This window comes from Anas platyrhynchos, chromosome 4, assembly GCF_047663525.1.
Source record: "Anas platyrhynchos isolate ZD024472 breed Pekin duck chromosome 4, IASCAAS_PekinDuck_T2T, whole genome shotgun sequence".
Classification (NCBI taxonomy): Eukaryota; Metazoa; Chordata; class Aves; order Anseriformes; family Anatidae; genus Anas; species Anas platyrhynchos.
The window spans coordinates 18474047-18491860 of NC_092590.1; the positions used below are offsets into that span (position 1 = coordinate 18474047).

Here is a 17814-nt window from a genome sequence, read left to right on the forward strand (position 1 = left end):
TTTTCAGTGGCTGTATTTTTTTAGTGAACAACTTCAACACAAGTGACGTTGCACTAATGGCTTTTAATGATTCAAAACAAGTAATTTCTACTGACCCCTTTTACAAAAGCAAAACATGCCACTGAAAAATTCTAAAACTACATCCACCTTCTTTCTTAATTATTCAATAGAGCACTTTAGACCTACAAAGCAGCACATCAATATTAACTAATCCTCCCAGTCTTCTGAAGAGATAGGGAGATACCAATATTTTAAAGATGAAAAAACTGAGGTAGAGTGCTTTTCTCTAGATCATGCAGTGAGTCTAAAAGCAGCCTTGGGGTTTCTATACCTATGTTTGCTGAAACAACCTGGAAATAGCAAATGCACTTTTCCCTACCAAGGTATGACTTACTTGTTACTACATTCTCCTTTGCTTATTAGCTTATAGGGAAGTTCTCCTGTGTCACTTCTAGTTCACAAGTAGATTTCTGGTGTCTTTTAATTGCTGGAAAAAGAATGTAATCATCATTATACTAACCACATTTTATATACAATTCCATTATGATGACATCTGCATAAATAATGAAAAACAGTAGAAACAGTTAACTAGCATGTAAATATAAAAAATAAAGTTCTACCTATAAAACTGATTGCTGTTCTAAGCAGTGTTCATATCAAGTTCATATCAATGTTCATATCACTACAAAAAAAAACAATTACAAGGACTAAAAATAAAATGAGGCAATACTATGTCTATTACTCATACATGTACTTACATAGCAATTATAATGCTAGCAATCAATATTTTAATCTGTATTGTAACCAGACAAAACATAATAGAACCTGCATACCAACTCTTTTTCCGCAATCACAATGACACTTGGTTAAAACAAGCAAGTGTTTCTAGCCAGTTCCATCAAGGTGTCTCTTACCCAAGGGAAAAGAAAGGACGCAGCGCTCAGAGACTGAAAAAACATCACCAAATGTAAGCAGCAGTTCAGAAGCCCTCCATATCTCTAGCAGACAAAAGAAACAAAAACAATCCTGTTGTGTGATAGGCTGGTAATAGATTTAAAGAAAGAAAAGAATATGGATAAATTTGAAAGCCTGAGATACTGGTAGAGCTGTGGGGTCTAAGTGGAGACAGAGACAGAACAGCATAAGGACATTGCCACTTCTGTTCATCCTCCATCTGTCCTACATACAAAGAGCTTCTTGCACTTCAACACAGCTAGTGTCAAAGCCCTGAAAATTTTCCTTGTTTTGTTGTTGTTGCGTTTTTTGTTGTTGATTACAGCAATTAAAAACATTCTAGTAATTGGTCAGGACTTTGCTTTCTCAAACCCAAACTTGGCAGAGATTATGTACAGCTTTCTGGAACAGGATGGAGATAATCTGCCACAGAATGTGTGTGTGTTCTGTGGTGGGTTTGAAAAGAAGTCTTTATAAGAACACAGACTTGTTTACTGCTTGAAATGAGCACTGTCATTCCAATTCCTGTAATTAAATCCATGATTTTGACAGCTGAAACAGTAGGAATAATTGCACAGTCAGTCAAAGTAAGTTGTTACTGTTCTGACTGTTGCCAAGAATTCTTTAAAGGTTCTGCTGTGCTTTACATAAATCTAAACTAAATCTTCATCCACCTCATTCACTTCATTTCTGGAGCTATGATCTTAATCCTTCCTTTTACTAGGCAATCTGGAAGTCCAAAACTAGTAGTTCTACCATAACACTGCTACATTCCACTGTAACACAAGTATTACATAAAACACTCCTACTGATCAGGAAGTTACAGATATATTTTATATAATCCTTTGTCTCTATCCCGTAAAGGCAATACCCATATATGAAAGAACCTGAAGCTAGTGACATCTGACGCATCTCAGTACATCAGAAATATTAACACATACTTCAAACACTCCAAGGATATATCATCTTAAATTCATCCATTGTACCAATATCACAAACCAATGATCTACATTATTTATCTTACAAGACAAGGGAGCTAACAATACTAAGCATCAAAGAAGTCTTTCCAACCATTTTTATTTCAGTCAATGCTAGAGAACACCAGCACAATTCCAGTAACAAATGAGGAAATTTCATCTCAAATTAGCAAGTTACACAGACACCATAGTAGACAATAAAATACTTTACAATGGAATTTTTGCATTCAAAAGCCAACTGTGCAATCATTCAGAAGTGCTTAAAGCTGAACAAAACAGCACATAAAACAATACGTAAAGACATGCACCCTGTAGTTTATATTTTCTGCACCTGAAACAAAAGTGGCTCCGATAATGGAACGAAATGCACTAAAACAGCAGCTACTCCACAGAGTTCTCCCCTTCTTACTACAAGGTGATGGTTAAGGACAGCCTACTCCAACTATTGCAGTATTACATATGAACACCCAGAAGGCTCAGTTAACAAATGAAGAAGCTCTAACAACAGCAGGAAGCTGCCTCTGACATCCAAAACATAGCTAAGTAAACATTTAGAAACATGTCATTTAGAGCTGAACATCATTTGCAAGATTTTCTTCTTCCCTTTACAGTACCTATCAAACAAACACACTTCTCTACAGGAAAAAAGGAACTTAAAAACAGCCAAAACCAGCTGTGTTACAGAGAGTTCAGGGTAAAAAAACAAACAAAACAACACAACACATGCTAGAGAAATGAAAGCCTCTTTATGTTCTATCTTGCAGTGCACAATATAAACAGGTTAAAAACTAAGATGGTATCTCCAGAGTTTGTGACATCTGGATTTGTTTCAATTCAGTGTATTCTGAAAACAACTTCACCTGTCAAAATTGTCAGATGACTTTTCATATATCTTGTAAATATAAAACTCCTAGATATATTAAAATTTCCTCACCAGCGTAAGCATTTATGTTTTCTTCCTCTGAACAGTAAGACACTAGTAACAAGTCAACTCCACTAGAAAACTTCATGAGAGAGCTAAGAAAAAACACTACTTCCTTGAAAATTAAATAGCTACTGGTCACAAAATAAATTAAAAAATGCTATAAAATACTCCAGAAGAAGTTATTCATCTGATCAGAAACAGGCAGAATATTCAGGAACTTGCAGGATGCTAGTATCTTCAGAATTTGTCCATATTACTTTGTATAATCCTCAACAGACCTAGCGATTTATTTAATAATTTCTCTATTCACAGAGTTTGTTTGTTCCTCACAATTAAATCAACAGGGTTGAGTCCTGCCTCTCCAGAGGCCTCCTATAAAAGCAGAAAATGTACTTCAGACTTTGATCACACAGATGTTTGGAACAGTTTGGCTCCGTCTGTGCTTCAAAGAGGATTATAATGTGCTCAAAAATTCCTTCACCTGCAAAAAGAAACACATACTGTCAACCAAGAAAGAATTTATCAACACAAATACACAGCAACTACATTTACCTCTCCATTGCTTTATGCCGTACTACAGGACACAGGAACTGGGAAAAATAAATAGGATTGTCCATGCCATTTCTTGTCCACTAAGAACTTTTTTGCAGCCACAGTGCCTGTCATTTAGCAGGTACGAAGAGCAATGCGTTGGAATGACGCTTGTTCCTCCCACGCTCCTAAACTACAACCCTACATCACAAATGAATTCCTTTAAAAGCAGGTCTAACCTAACCACAAGGAAGATAATGACCACCTCAAAAAAATCTGTCATTTGGAAAACATCAGGCCACGCCCAGTACCACAACACTGTTCATATTTTATGTCAATGAAGAGCCCAATGCCCCTTTAATCCATTTAATGGGTTCCTCATAATTTGAGGTTGGCAAATAAATAATAAAACACCACCTAGCAAAACCACAGTCCTTCAAAAAGATCTGATACTGTAGGACAATGCCATAAATATTCCAGGTACTGTTAAACTCCATGTCCTGTGGTTGAAGAACGGATCAAATGCTACCTGAAAATTAACACTGAAGTTCTGGCCCATAGAACAGTACCTAGAACCCAGAGGTCTACATGTTCTACTTAGAGCACCAAGACCCAGTGCAGCACTTCAAATAATCCTTACAATTGCACAAGAAATGACTTCAAAAGAGGCAGTGTGCCAAGCAGCACAGCAGCACCATGCTTTAAGGTGCAATCCCTTTAGACAACATCAATTCAGGTCACTACCAAAAACTGAGAATGCTCTTATCACAGGTATGCAGCCTTTTTGTCGTGCCCCCGCCACTCCCTCTCCCCAAGAGGAAATTCCTTTAAAGCACAGAGGTAGGAAGAGGCGGCAGTGAGGCCCAGGCAACGTTCTTTAAAATATTTAAAACCTAATCATTACAGGACCCAAGGAAGGAATCCAGCATCTAGGGACAAAACTCCTCTCTTTCAAAAGGATTCCAGATCATCCTAGCAACTACACTGTGATACAATCAGAACTAGGAGAGTTTTCCTCTCCCTCCACTCAGGCTAGACTACTGCATAGAAAAATATGCACAATTCACTAGAGAACACAGTGTTATTCCATTGGCAGAAGCTCTCATACACAGGGCACATCTGTAAATGTTTTGTCTAAATTCCTGATGTGAAATGGAAACAGATCTTGGATCACATTCTCATATCATGACCATTCCTTTCCTATTTCAGGGTTCAAGGAAGCAGAAATAAAGAGGTCAAATCCTTTCATGTAGTGAAGGGAACCGAGCATTCTAGCCAGAGTAATGGTAATCATAAGACAGCCATCATCCATTTTAGAAATTAGCAACAACAATGCTGCATGAGGAAATTTATAAAAATGATTTAGGCACTAGTTTTAGGACTGATCTTTGAAAGCGAGCATTACAATAGAGGTGAGCAGGAAACATGTGAGTTTTGAATCAACACCAGCCATAACCACATATTAAAGGCCAAAGCACCCAGCCTCAAGAAGAGTGTAGCAGTTTCACCACCTGGGAAATCCCAAAAAATAAGGCCAACACAGGGCTTAGGTTGTTCACAGGTAGCATCACAGCTACGCAGGAGAAAACTCCACTGAAATCCCTATTTATCTTAATCCCTACCAGGCCCGAGCCTGGTCTTCATTCTTGGTGCAGGCAGAAAGAAAATCAATTCTACAGCCAGGATGATCAGTCTTTCCACCAACTGACAAGCTTTAAAGGGGCAAATATGATGAATACTAGTTTTAATCAGGTGAACAGTTCCACTTCTCAGTGGCTAAACTGATTCTAAAGGACAGAACCACTTTCCTTGAGGGTAAACAAGCAATTGCCAAAGAAAGGAAAAGTGTGCACTTAATATCGCTAAGGCCTGGAACTCGTTGCAACTACTCAAACACATCAGGTTGTCCTAAGCTGAATCCCATCATGATTCAACTACCAGACACTTGAGTAATTAACATTTGTGTGTGTTACACCAGTTGGTGCTAAGATTTAGATTTTCTCAATGCAAACAAAAATCTCAGCTTGAATTCTTTTCATACCAATATTTTTTTTCCATGCCTTCAAGTAAAAGACTAATTCTGATTTAGATTCTGCATTACTTCTCAATTAAAATAAGAAGCTATATTTGAAGAGTACTCCCTGAATGTTAAGATCACTGCTTTTGAGAAGGATTTTGAATAACACTATCAAATACAACTGAAAGGAAAAGCTTTAATGATACTGCCAATTTAGCGAATGTGATCCCAACTAAGCAGTATTGCAGCAGGCTATAAGGCAGGTTCAGATACTGAACAAACCCCATGCTGTAAATATTTTAGAAGGATGATTACATAATATATTATTTTTAAGGAGTCTCTTTGCATTAGCCACATTATATAGTCCCCTATTGTAGCAGACTTACCAGAAGACCGAAGGATAGCCTTACTTTCTTTCATTTAGTTTGAAAAAACTACAAAACCTAAAGTATTTTTTCATTGATTCACTGCATCAAAACTCAGCTGCAGGTTCAGTAAACTCATCCTTCCGCTGTCTGTTTTAATGGTTTTGTACTCTGTTTTCACAGCACCTGGAACCACCTTCTTCCACTGACTGGCACTCTAGGTTAGACTTCTTCACACATATTACAGGGAAGACTTCAATCCAAACATCTGACCTGTGTAGCCTCTCTCTTTCTTCCTCTCATCAGCTAGCCTTTCTCATCCTCTCACACTTCCATCCTTCTTAGGACAGCTGCACGATGTTATAAGCATGACACAGCAAATAACAGTTCCTTTAAACATTTGAGGGTTTAAAGTCAGCATTATATTTGCAAACAAAACTAATTGTCAAAGTTTTCTCAAATAAGCCTGGTATGTTTCCTTTTTTGTTTACTTTTTTTTTTTTTTCCAACTCGAAAACTTAGGTTAGAAGTTACATCAAGAGGCACAATTTTGAAGATCAGTCTGACTTCGAAGAACAGCATGCTTTTTGAAGCAAGTATCATCTTAAAATCATTTTGACAGGTTGTCAGTTAATCTAAATAATCAGTTTGTTCTATTCACAATATTTTTTTACCTTTTCAGTCATGTGATCATATCTGTCCTTTTTGCCTTTGAAGTCTTCATTAACATCTAATGTTAAGATAGGTATTTCCTGTAGAAATTCAAAATCCGTTCTGCATGGGAATAGAAACAAAGAAAATATTAGTAGCTGCAAAAAAGCGCGTATCCATTGGTTTTTGTTATTAAGAAACCCATGAAAAGAGCTGCACATTTAAATCACAGCCATGAATTCTGAATATAAACAAAGAAGCTTACATTGACAGTGTAGCTCCTAGGATACATTATTGATCCTTGAACACACTGCTCCCCCAGGACCCAACAATCAATTCAGCCATATATTAGAATGAGTTCAGCTGAACCATCTGCTCTGCAGAGCTCTATGTGAAAAGAGCTGAAAGCACATTGCATGTCCTAGCAATAATTAACACGTCATAAAGTCAATACCACTAAGGATGTATAGATAAATAGATTCCTGGGGTTCGACTTGATATATCAAAGGAAAAGCTGAAGTTTCAATAGTAGAAAAAACATTATAGAACATTCTTAGAGCATTTATCCATCCTAAAGTAATTGTTAAACAGATCTTACCGCAGTGTCCTATGCTGAAGCCAGCTTTCATGCTTGTAGTGAAGCTTCTCCAGATATTCGATGGGAATTTCTTGTTCTTCATCTCTTCCACGCAAGTAAATCCTATTTAAGCATTTCTAAATGCAAAAATGGAAAAGAGATTGGTTGTTTTTGCAGACATACAGAGTAAGTCTAGTTTGCTGAGTTCTGTGGGATTTTTTGTTTGTTTGTTTGTTTTCCCCCCGACAACCCTTTTTACTGTGCAAAATATGTCAAAAATGAATGTTCAACTTGCTTCCTATCTTAGGAAACATGGAAACATTGCTCCATTTCCAGCTGATGGAGCCTACTGACTATCTTCAAAATCAAAGAAGGACTCAAAGAAATTTATTGCATTGTTTCTCCGCTACAAGGCATGTCTCAAATAGGCTTTTTTTATTAAAAGAACATGGGGACCGGTGTATTGCATGGAACGAGAATAGAAGCACCCTTACAACATTACAGACTGGCATTTCAAAATCTCCTTATGCATTTCTGGGTCTAAAGAGCTCTGTTTTTGAATGCCATACTTGGTTTCAGTCCTGAACACATCCAACGCCTCCAGTATAAGATGATCAAAATTCTTTAAAACTGCTTAATTTTGTAAGTATACATTCTCAAACTAAAGGAGGAAAAAAATCCCTTGACAATAAGCCTAGGAAAAAAGCCCTCACAGAAACTTTATCTAGCATGTTACATTACTGAGTTGTTAAGCACAGAAACAAAAGATCAAAGTAGAGAAGTATGGAAGTGACCTACAAGTCAGTTAGTTACTACAATTGGAACCTTTTAAAACTCCTCTTATTTTTTATCCTCTTGTGCAACTTTCATACTCAAGAGTGGTATTTATGTTGTTACCTTCTTTTAAAATACATTGCACACCCAGACATCAAAGCGTTGTGCTGAAGCACTGCATCAACCAAATGCATTCATCTGGCTTAGCTCCATTGCTCCAGGTGAAAGGGCTTCACAAACATACACCCCGTATCCTCTGAGGCATTAACTATAAATTATTCTGTCACACCAAAGATCCTATAGCTAATTTTGCACTTTTCACTTATTTTATTACCAGTAGTAGTAGTTTCTGGTTTTCTCATCATATAAACAACCTGCTTTTATAATTAGAAAAACATTATCTTCACATTTTATTTACAAATACGCAAGCTACATCTGAAAGAACATTCTTATGTTAAGTACTTCCAGACGGTATTAGTAATAACTCAAGTTATAGTCTCTGGGGGAATACTACAATCTAAATTGAACTCTAATCATTAGGATTCTTACGGTGAAGGTTAAGAATAGCTCAGTATTTTGAAAAGATTACATTCAAGGCAAGTTTTTCAACTGTTTTCTTGTCGTAGACATTCAAAACCATCCGTAAAACAAAGAAATAGTGAGATGTAATGACACAGAACCGTGACCTTAGTAGAGTTCCTTACAAGTACATTATTCTTCAGTCATAAAGTCCTAAAATCATAGTTAAAACCTGCATTTTTAGCAGAAAAAAATTCCATGGGAGTACATACAAAGACCACATTTTAACAGGGAGGCACAGAACAGGTACTCATTTTCTCTGTTGTCGTAATTGTTTACTCATTACCTCAGGAGTGGCTCTGAGATAAATGATCCCGTCCAGCACTAGGCTTTGACCGAACTGCCTATTCATCCAGTCATGCCAGTCTTGGTAAATAGTCCATTCTGTTTCATTCATGCAATCAGACTCATATAAATTAGCTGCAAAGATATATCTGTGAACACAAAACAGTTCTGTAAACAAAACTAAGCTTGTATACAGTTATCAAGTTCTTTGCCTGAACTACTGGGCAGCAACTAGGAAAAGAAGCAACATAGTAACTGTGTAACTTTCATAAATATTTGGACAGGAAATAAACAGCTGGTTTCCTCATTCTGTACCTCTGTCTATTCCAGAAGCATCCACAAGGAACAGTAAAAACTGAAGCTCAGGTATCTGTTCAGGAGTAATTTATAAGCCACTGAAACACTGAGGAAATTTATTTACAATCTATTAGAATGCAGCAAACAAGGATTAAGGATTCTGTGATGGAATTCAGTGATCAAATCTAACCTTCTGCAACTACACACTGAGAGGTACAGCAATATAGAACAGCTAGACCTTTTTCATGAAGCACAGAAGAAAACAAGAGCAAGCAACAAAGAAACTGCTCTTTGTTGTTGCGTACTCTCCTTTTATTTAAAAGGAAATGTGTATGCACAAACCATAAAAAAAAATACCCAGAAAGAGTAAGAAACTACAAATAGTTTATCGAGGCCTGAGGGCGATCTTATAATTCTCTACAGCTACCACTAGTACCTCCAAAGAGATTTTACTGACGTGGGGGTCGGACTCTTCTCCCAAGAAAGAAGTGAAAGGACAGGAAGAAACGTCCTCAAGTAGCACCAGGGAAGATTTCCGTTGGGTATTAGGAAAAATGTCTTCACTGAAAGGGCTGTGAGGCATTGGAACAGGCTGCCCAGGGAAGTGGTTGAGTCACCATCCCTGGAGGTCTTCAAGAAACGCGTAGGTACGGTGCTTAGGGACATGGTCTAGTGGTAGTGCTACCACTTGGCAGTGCTAGGCTAATGGCTGCACTTAATGATCTTACTGGTCCTTACCCATCTAAATGATTCAATTCTACGAGTTCAAGGTTATTTAACAGAAGTATAAACCCTCAACTCAGTAAAATTATTTCACTGTCAACACCGCTGAGAGAATGCTAACAAGCCTCTTAAGGCTATCCTTGTGATTCACCTGTATCAAAGTTAAGATGAAGGAAGTGATGAAGTTCAGGCCTGCTCCACCTGTTGTTTATTTCTGGGCTGTATTTAGGAGGATTTCGCTCTTTGCTCGAAGGACTTCACGTCCAACATACCTGTCGCTGTAGACGGATCGTTCGAAGAAGACCACAGGATTCTCTGCCTCTCTGAGTTTGCCTTCAAGGGATTTGATTTGAGCCCGAATTCTGCTGAGGCAGGCGTAGGTCTGGAAAGTGAAAGACCACCTCTCCGGTTTGTCATACATCATCCGAAGCACATTTCCACCGCTCTTCTGTGATGCAGTCAGCTCCTGTTTTTAAATAAATATGGTGAGCCTCTCGTATTAGAGAGGTTGTGGTCTTCTGGTTTTGAGAAAAATTAAGTTTCATCTTAGTTTATCATACCTCACAATCATCTTCCGAATTTTGTTGAACATTGCACCATCTAGCTACAGGCTCATGAACAACTTCCCATTCTTCATCAGCTTGTTTGAGGATATTCACAAACGTTGACTTCCCTGCAGCTGTAGAAAAGCATTGAGGAAGAATAGTAGTCAAAAAGGCTACTGTTCTTTAACAAGGGAACAACTATTTTCAAGTATCATAAATGGGTGTCTCCCATCATTTTGGCTTAATTCAGGTATGATTCAGAGACCATAGTTCACCACAAATTACCAAGGAAGTGAAGCACTATTTTTTGTGTTTTTAAAACCCTTACAACACTCATATCAAAGTAGTAATGACAGCAAGCCTGTCAATTATCTGGAAAGTTACATTTGCTTGGTGGTCCACTCTTGGGTTCAAAGTTGCTGCAATTTACACTTCAGGAAAAAAAAAAAAAAAAGAATAGCGAAGAAGAAACATAAAGCAGAATGGATGTTTTCTCAAAGATACAGCATGCAAGTCCACCACCAACTGAAAAATGCTCAGATTTTAAGAGGGGTACTTAAAGCTGAGAGATGACAAGCAGTTGGTTCTCAAGTGCAGGAGCAGGCACCAGTCAGCAAACTGGTACCTACTCCTTACAACTCCTACCCTCAATTTTGAGCTCAGTTCTTGGAAAAAAAAGAAAAAAGAAAAAAAAAAGAAAAAAAAAAAAAAGAGCATCTTATTATGAAGGAACTTCCTGCTCTTCACAACTGTTAAACAGGTTTCTCTCGTTTGCTGAGGGAGGTATTGAACACTACAAGTTTAACCTGACAGCCTGCATTTACACAGGTGTCTTATGCTTCAGTCAGGAACGAATAAATCTTTACAGGAAAGGCAGGAGAGAATAACCCTTTAAAAATAAACCCTTAGAAAGGCGAACAAATTAAAAACCCTCCCGGGAAGCTTGCTTTTCCCCTCAACCCCCCCGCAGCGTTCCCAGCAGCCGATGTTCTCCTCGCGTTATCCCCCGGCTCGCTATCGCGCCGCGACTCCGCTTCTGGGGACGGAACCGGAGAAAGGCAAAGCCGCCCCCGGGCACCAAGCGAGGCGGCGGGGCGCCCCCCGACTCACCGATGTTGCCCTCCACGGCGATCTTCTTCACCCTGCCCTCCAGCCGCCCGCGCTTGGGGGGAGTCGCCATGAGGGGACGGCACCGGGAAGGGGGGGGGGATAGAGGGGGAGGCGCTGTGTGAGGGAGCCGCGCGCGCACAGCAGCCGCGCGAGCCGCCAACGGCCGCAACGGAAATAACCGTCGCCCCTTCCGCCGCCGCGCTCGCGCCCGCCTTTTGAATTTGGCGCGCGCCGGCCCCCGCCTCAGGGGCGGTGGCGCCCTGAGGGGACGGGCAAAAAAAAAAATAAACGAGACAACCGTGGTCAAACATAAGCTATTTATTTTCCTCTTATAAACAGCCTTCAGCTCCTTGTTGAAAAAACAAACAAAAAAAAACAAAACAAACTAGAATTTAAATATTTTGTCCCATCACAGACAACGATCTGTATACATTATTTACAACTCTCAAATAAACATGTTGCGAATTTTCAGACATTCAACTTTTTTTTTTCTTTTTGTAAATCAAAAGCTGTCATTTAAAATTAAAGGAACAATCAGTGACTACAAACTGAAGCGATATTGGCACAGTTAGCTTACAGTAAGGGTTCTCATCTTGCATTTTACACCATATTTTCTCCCATATTTTATTAGGATTTTAAGAGGAGGAAAGGTTAGTGTTGCTTCTGTAATATATATATATATTTTGCCTTCAGAAGTGACCTTTTATTGAAACCTCATTCACTCCTACTGCATTCTTCTCTCCCATTGCACAGCAAGGTATGTGCTTCTGTGGTACGAAGCAACACGACTACAGCACACAGAAGTAATAAAACAGCAATGTAAATAAGCGTTCCCTCTGCGACATATCTCTGAAAAATGTCAGAAGTTGCAAATGTACAAAAATAATGAGTATAGTTTAGTGGCTATAAAAATTAATTTCCCCTAAAAATACAATATTCTATGAACAATTCAGGGAATTTGTTTCTAAAACAAAAACGTAATCTGGTATTTACCTAGACTGCAATCTTAACCTGGTAAAAGGAAATTGTAAGAAAAGCATGAAAGTAGAAAGGTTTAACACTTACAATGACCGATGTTAGCCTCATCTTATAAGATCCAGGAAAAGACAACAGACATTCGTAAAACTACTAGTGGTTTTAGTGCAGTTTGGGAAAAAACAACTGAAATTAGCAGTGAAAGAAATAAGATTCAGAGTAACGGTGAATCTTTTAGTGAAAGTAAAGCAAGGAATCTGTATTCATGCTGCACCTCTTTAAATAGTCCAACTAAAAGGGGGTGTTTTATATACAGTAATATAGCACTCTGGCAGGTAGGAAGGGGGGAAAGGCTGGTAAGAAAAACTACCCAAAAAGGATATGTTTATAATAAAACTGTGTCTTGTGGTTCAAGAGAAAGGGGGGCAAGAAGCAGAAAGGAACAATCTGAAAGGTACATAAAGTCCATAGCAGCAAATAGGTATCCTTTACCTGTTAAGTGAGTGTCAGGGAGACTGGGAGAGTGTTCAGCTCCTAAATACTGAAGAAGGACAGTGCTCCTCTGCAGCTTGAAGTAAAAGCTAAAGTTCAAAGCTCTACATTGCATAGTAAGCAGTAAAAGAAACTTGATGCTTGCAGACGGGCCGTTGGCCCCTTGAAACCTGTTTTCTCCCCTCACCTACCATTCAGCTACCTGCAACAGCAGAATGTGGCATTTTTCTTTTCTATTTGCACAATTAACTTGTATCCCTGACTTGAATATGAACGACTGCAAGCATAACATATCCAACACCATCTCAACAGTGTCAACACTGGCAACGGTGGCCAAACGTGCTTAACTAACAGTTTGTCCCATCCCGGCTTGAGGTAGATGACCTCCTGAAGTTACCACCCACATCACTGACATGGTCGAATACGCTGGTAGCTGAAGAACACCCCGAACAGCAGAAATTAAGGACATCAGTAGACTGGAAGGCCTCAGCAACCACTGGCGGCCCCCAGCCTGATTTAGCCCCATCGGCACCTTCTGCTCCCAATGGCCACAAAGCAGAAAGGTTTTGTTTCAAAGATCTCATGACACGTAACAGAGACTGTTTGTAACACCGGCCTAAAGCAGCACATTTGTTCAGGGTTCACTTCTCTGGGTTTTATCCGGGGGGTTGCCACCCCCCAACCGATGCACTATTTTATGAACATATTCACTCTACCCAGATTCGGCTTGTAAAACATGACAACTTTTGTGTAGCATTTTGATGTGCCCTTACTTCACAAGTGTAAACACACATGAATTTCTGGTCCCACATCTTTTTGAAGCAAAAAAGGAAAAAATAATTAAAAGCTGCAAATATGAACAGCATAGGGATATTGAATCCCAAACACTGCATGCTTATCTTTAATGTTATTTTCAAGTGTTGTATAATTCAACAATGTGTTCATACAGTTGTCAGGCAAATCAAGATCTCCAAGCTTTTATTACATGCCTAGAAACTATTCTGTAGAAGTGTTTTCTACTGCCAAATCCTAAATGCAAAAAAAATGCACAATCCCTGTAGGAGTAATATTTTAAGTAATACATTCAAATTCTGATTTGCTGAACTGCAGTGAATGCCTCTGAATTTCTAGAATTGGGTGTTCCAAAAAAAAAGGAAAAAAAAAATATTTCAGAGTGCAAGTCTGCAAAAAATGAGGAGAGCAACTGCAATGGTTACCAGTCACAGCAAATCCTTACTTTTAAGTATTCTTCTTTTTAATTTCTTTCTTGTATATGCCACCAAACCAACAAAAAAGCTTTAAATCCAATAGAGGGTATCTCCCCTTGGTGCAGACTTGTGCCACTGTCACGTCTTGTTGCAATGTGGTAACACAAACTCTAGCACTGGTTGAAAGGCTCCAGTAAGCTTTATTAGCACGTTGAATATATGCATGCAGCCTATTGAGCTGTAGCGACTCAACTCAGTAAAGCAGTTTTCACTGGCAAGTTTATAGGATTTTTAATTTCCAACTGCATCCGCAGCACTCTTCACGCCTCTGTAGCTGAACGTCTATCTCCCTCAAGCTTAGAAGTTTCAGTCATTAAACACTTTTTGGATAGAAGTATGCATAGAAGGCTGTGTGTGCAAGATCCTGGTCTAAATTCAACTTCCTGCATGACTGAAGTCCATTTAAAATACTGCACTTCAAATTCAAGAGCTAAGCTGCTTTTGCATAGTCACGTGGGTGCTCTCCACCCCCAGAGCTCTGCAAAGATGTTACTCTTTTGCATTTAGTCCTGAACTAAATTAGAGCCCTCCAACCCTCCACCCAGAGCTTACAGCAGCCTAATCAGGCTCTGAGTTGCATCCCGATCAGATGTCAGGCACGCTACTCAAGTTCAAAACAATTCTGCAGCTGCAAAGATATCATGAATCATGCACTGTCCCTACTGCATTCCCAGCTACCTTGCTGAATGTACCATACAGCACAAAAAATTTAAAAATAAAATAATAAAATAAAATAATAAAATAAAATAAAATAAAATAAAATAAAATAAAATAAAATAAAACAAAAATAAAATAAAATAAAATAAATGTGGTGCATTGGAGGAGAACTCTTTTTGCAACTATTAAAAAGGATGGTACTTGCCCAATCCAACACATGGGATGTTCTGCCTATGGGAGTTCCTTTCTTATTAGCACATTAATCGACTCCTGACAGCAGGATTTAGATGTTACACCACTGACTGACTCTTTCACCAGCCAACAAAATTTCATGGGGATGCCTGTCAGACTTCGTACATCCTCTGAACAGGAAGACTGACAAAAGCATTGGGGTGAATACTGCAGTCATAGGTGTCTTGACAAAGGGAAGAAAATTGTGCTTGTCTCTCTTATGTACTTTTGCCTTCAGTTTTCTATTACCTTACACATTTTTTTCTGACCCCCAACTCACTGAAGAGAGAACAGATACATGGCACCTCTCTTTTCCTCCCACGTGCACGTACACACAGGGGAGAGTCAATATCGTGACTGGCTGCAAAATGGTATGTCCCTACTCTATCTTTTTTAAGCTAGGAGTCTGTCAAGACATTTGAGGGAAAGCTCTCTTTGCATCATCAGCTTGACCTACTTCATCTTTCCAGTGTGGACTGTGATCAATGTAATCCAATCCCAACTCTCAAGTTAACAAAAGTCACAGTAAAGAAACTCCCTTGATAGTTACCTATTAGGAAAATGTCTTCATTCTGTGTAGACAGAAGAAGCTGAAACAGAGTAAGTGAAATTTTCCCTTGTCCTTAACTTATAAGCAGCTTCTACGGGATATTGACCTTGACCTGCAAAGGAGACAAAATGTATTCTGTGTTTTTTTTTGAACTTTAGAAAAGCTTCTAATGAAGCCAAGGGCTGTCTGAATTACCTATGCTAAACTCCAGGTGTTTTGCAAGCAGTCTCTGTATCTAACTTTACTGTAACCAAACCTAAATTCGCTATGAACACTACTGCATGACCACTCTTTACTGCTCTACAAGAAGAAGAAAAGTTTCCACTTCTAAATGAAAAGCTGTGAAAAAAAGCACACAAGGCCATTTTTCTTGTTCAGTACTATGTCTTCTCAATTGTTCTCCAGTCTGGTAAGAAAGAGAGACAGAAGTAACAGAAGTTTAAACTGCTTCTCACGCTGACTACGTAATTTAACTCAATTGCAGAACAATATTGCTCTTAAAATAAGCTTCTGATGATTTTGAAGTACATTATTTTAACACAAAATCAACGATTCTTGTCTCCAAAATGAGCATATATTTGTTATTGTGCTTAAATACTTCTTAGCTCTCTATACTAATGGCCACTTAGATATTTTGCGGGCTGCTGCACAGCATTTTCTCCTTTACTCAACGCTTCCAGTCAAGCAGAGGTGCCCAAAATAAAAGCTCAACTTTTCTGCCATGAGTTTACTTGTAAATTTCCAAGGTTTGAGAGTCAAAGTAGTATACATGGGTCAGTTGATACATACACATTACTCAGATCTAAATATGGTGTTTTAGGAAAGTCACAACCTAGCAAAGTCTGCCAACCTTAACCACCTATTGTATCAGATCTGGCAACTAGGATAGCACACTGCAGACCCTAATGCATATTTATTTGAAGCCCAAAAGCAGCAGCATTGACCAGACCCCTAAATGAACCAGAGAAGAGAGTCATATGGGCTTCTGCAATGGGAAACCCAACTGATATAGTTGCAGCAGAGACTTCCAAGCCATTGTGTGCAACAGCCCCAAAAGTGAACTTGTCACAGGTGATTCTTGTATCTGGTTTGAGGCAAGAGAAGGCTAGAGAGACAGAGAGACTAACACAGGTGGGGGAAGGTCACATTTCAGTTAGATAGGGGAGAATGTTGTCGTGCTAATGTAAATCCTAAATGGCTCACAAAATTACCTTCCCTTCAAACTATGTTCCCTATTACAGAAAACATTATCCATTAGAGCTCCTCTATGGAGCTGGGCTTTTTATTCCTAACTTACAAACACCATCTCGTTAGTTATTTTTAAAGGCAGGATTTTCTTCGTATTACCCCAGTGTAGTTTTGCTACTATCTTCCCTAACTGTGTTTGTGCAAAATGACAGTTCATTTGGCAAATGCTAGGAGACTTAACAGAAGTGCCCTACCCAAATTGGTATTGTACTCACCTGTTACAAAAAAGTAACCACAAAAAGCAAAAAACAGTGCAACAGACGTGTAAGTATTTGCTAACCACAAGTTCTCTGTAATTTTGACACCTCCTTCATCATTTTGATTTGGCGACTAGAGCTTCATATCACTTCTCTTTATAAGAAATATCTACTTTTGAAAAATTCTATATTAATCTCTAAAAAAATAAGACAAATATTTGTATTAAAAGCTGGAGATCACTGATTTAAGTAAGTTATGGCTTTTTTAGTGTAAGTATATATATATCTTTTTTTTCTAAAACAAGTATCAGTAAGTGTCTTGGGTGTTAGTTCGTATTTTCTGTTTCCAGCAATGTTCAGTATTGTATGTGCTTTGCACCTCAGAAGCGAGTTTGCCAAGGCACTTAGAGAATGTAAGGAAGTCTTTAAGGGACTTCATGAGAATGGGCTACCATTGACACAATACAGAACCCATCCACCAGCAGAGTCAATCCCCCAACCAAGCATGTTTCCTTTACAAACAGTCAGCACCTGCTAAAATTCCACAATGAGTAACAACTATCAAAAAAAAAAGAAAAAAAAGGCTATTTACTGCATGTCACTAACAGACAAAAGATTTCCCCTAATAAAAGCAGAGAGTAGAACTTGGCTGTCAGGAATAACAGCACAGGGTTTTGTTTTTAAAAAACAAATGAACAAAAAACAAATACCACACGCTCGCTTAAAGAAACAAGTGACTTCGAAAAAATCCTCTTCCTTTTATCTGTCCTTAGAGGTGAGTTTTTCAATCAGTTCTTGAAGTGGTGCAAGCTCTCTTCTGTCAATAAGGTTGAATTCCTGTAACAGGGGGGAGGGGAAAGACAAACAGAGTTATATCTGCACAGCT

The 17814-nt window shown here is 38.7% G+C and overlaps 2 protein-coding genes across 3 annotated transcripts in view; both read right to left on the reverse strand.

The window, feature by feature from the left end:
• Positions 1-2015: 2015 nt before the first annotated feature.
• Positions 2016-11503, reverse strand: DCK (deoxycytidine kinase). Of its 2 annotated transcripts, XR_011809331.1 has the most exons (8): positions 11311-11503; positions 10216-10334; positions 9928-10121; positions 8637-8784; positions 7019-7134; positions 6444-6543; positions 6043-6159; positions 2016-3337 (listed from the first exon to the last, which is right to left on the reverse strand). XR_011809331.1 is itself a non-coding variant. In XM_027456059.3 (7 exons), the coding sequence occupies exons 1-7, from the start codon at positions 11378-11380 to the stop codon at positions 3311-3313; spliced, it is 774 nt and encodes a 257-aa protein (XP_027311860.1). In that variant the 5' UTR covers positions 11381-11502; the 3' UTR covers positions 2016-3310. The 2 variants fall into 2 exon arrangements, 1 of the variants encoding a protein (XP_027311860.1); XM_027456059.3 differs by lacking the exon at positions 6043-6159 and having other exon boundaries at positions 11311-11502.
• Positions 11504-11613: 110 nt separating this feature from the next.
• The window catches only part of MOB1B (MOB kinase activator 1B), a 38795-nt gene continuing 32594 nt past the window's right edge, over positions 11614-17814 (reverse strand). Inside the window, exon 6 of the mRNA XM_027456060.3 lies at positions 11614-17765. Within this exon, the coding sequence (XP_027311861.1) occupies positions 17688-17765 (78 nt within the window). The 3' untranslated portion in view covers positions 11614-17687. The remainder of the gene's footprint in view (positions 17766-17814) is intronic.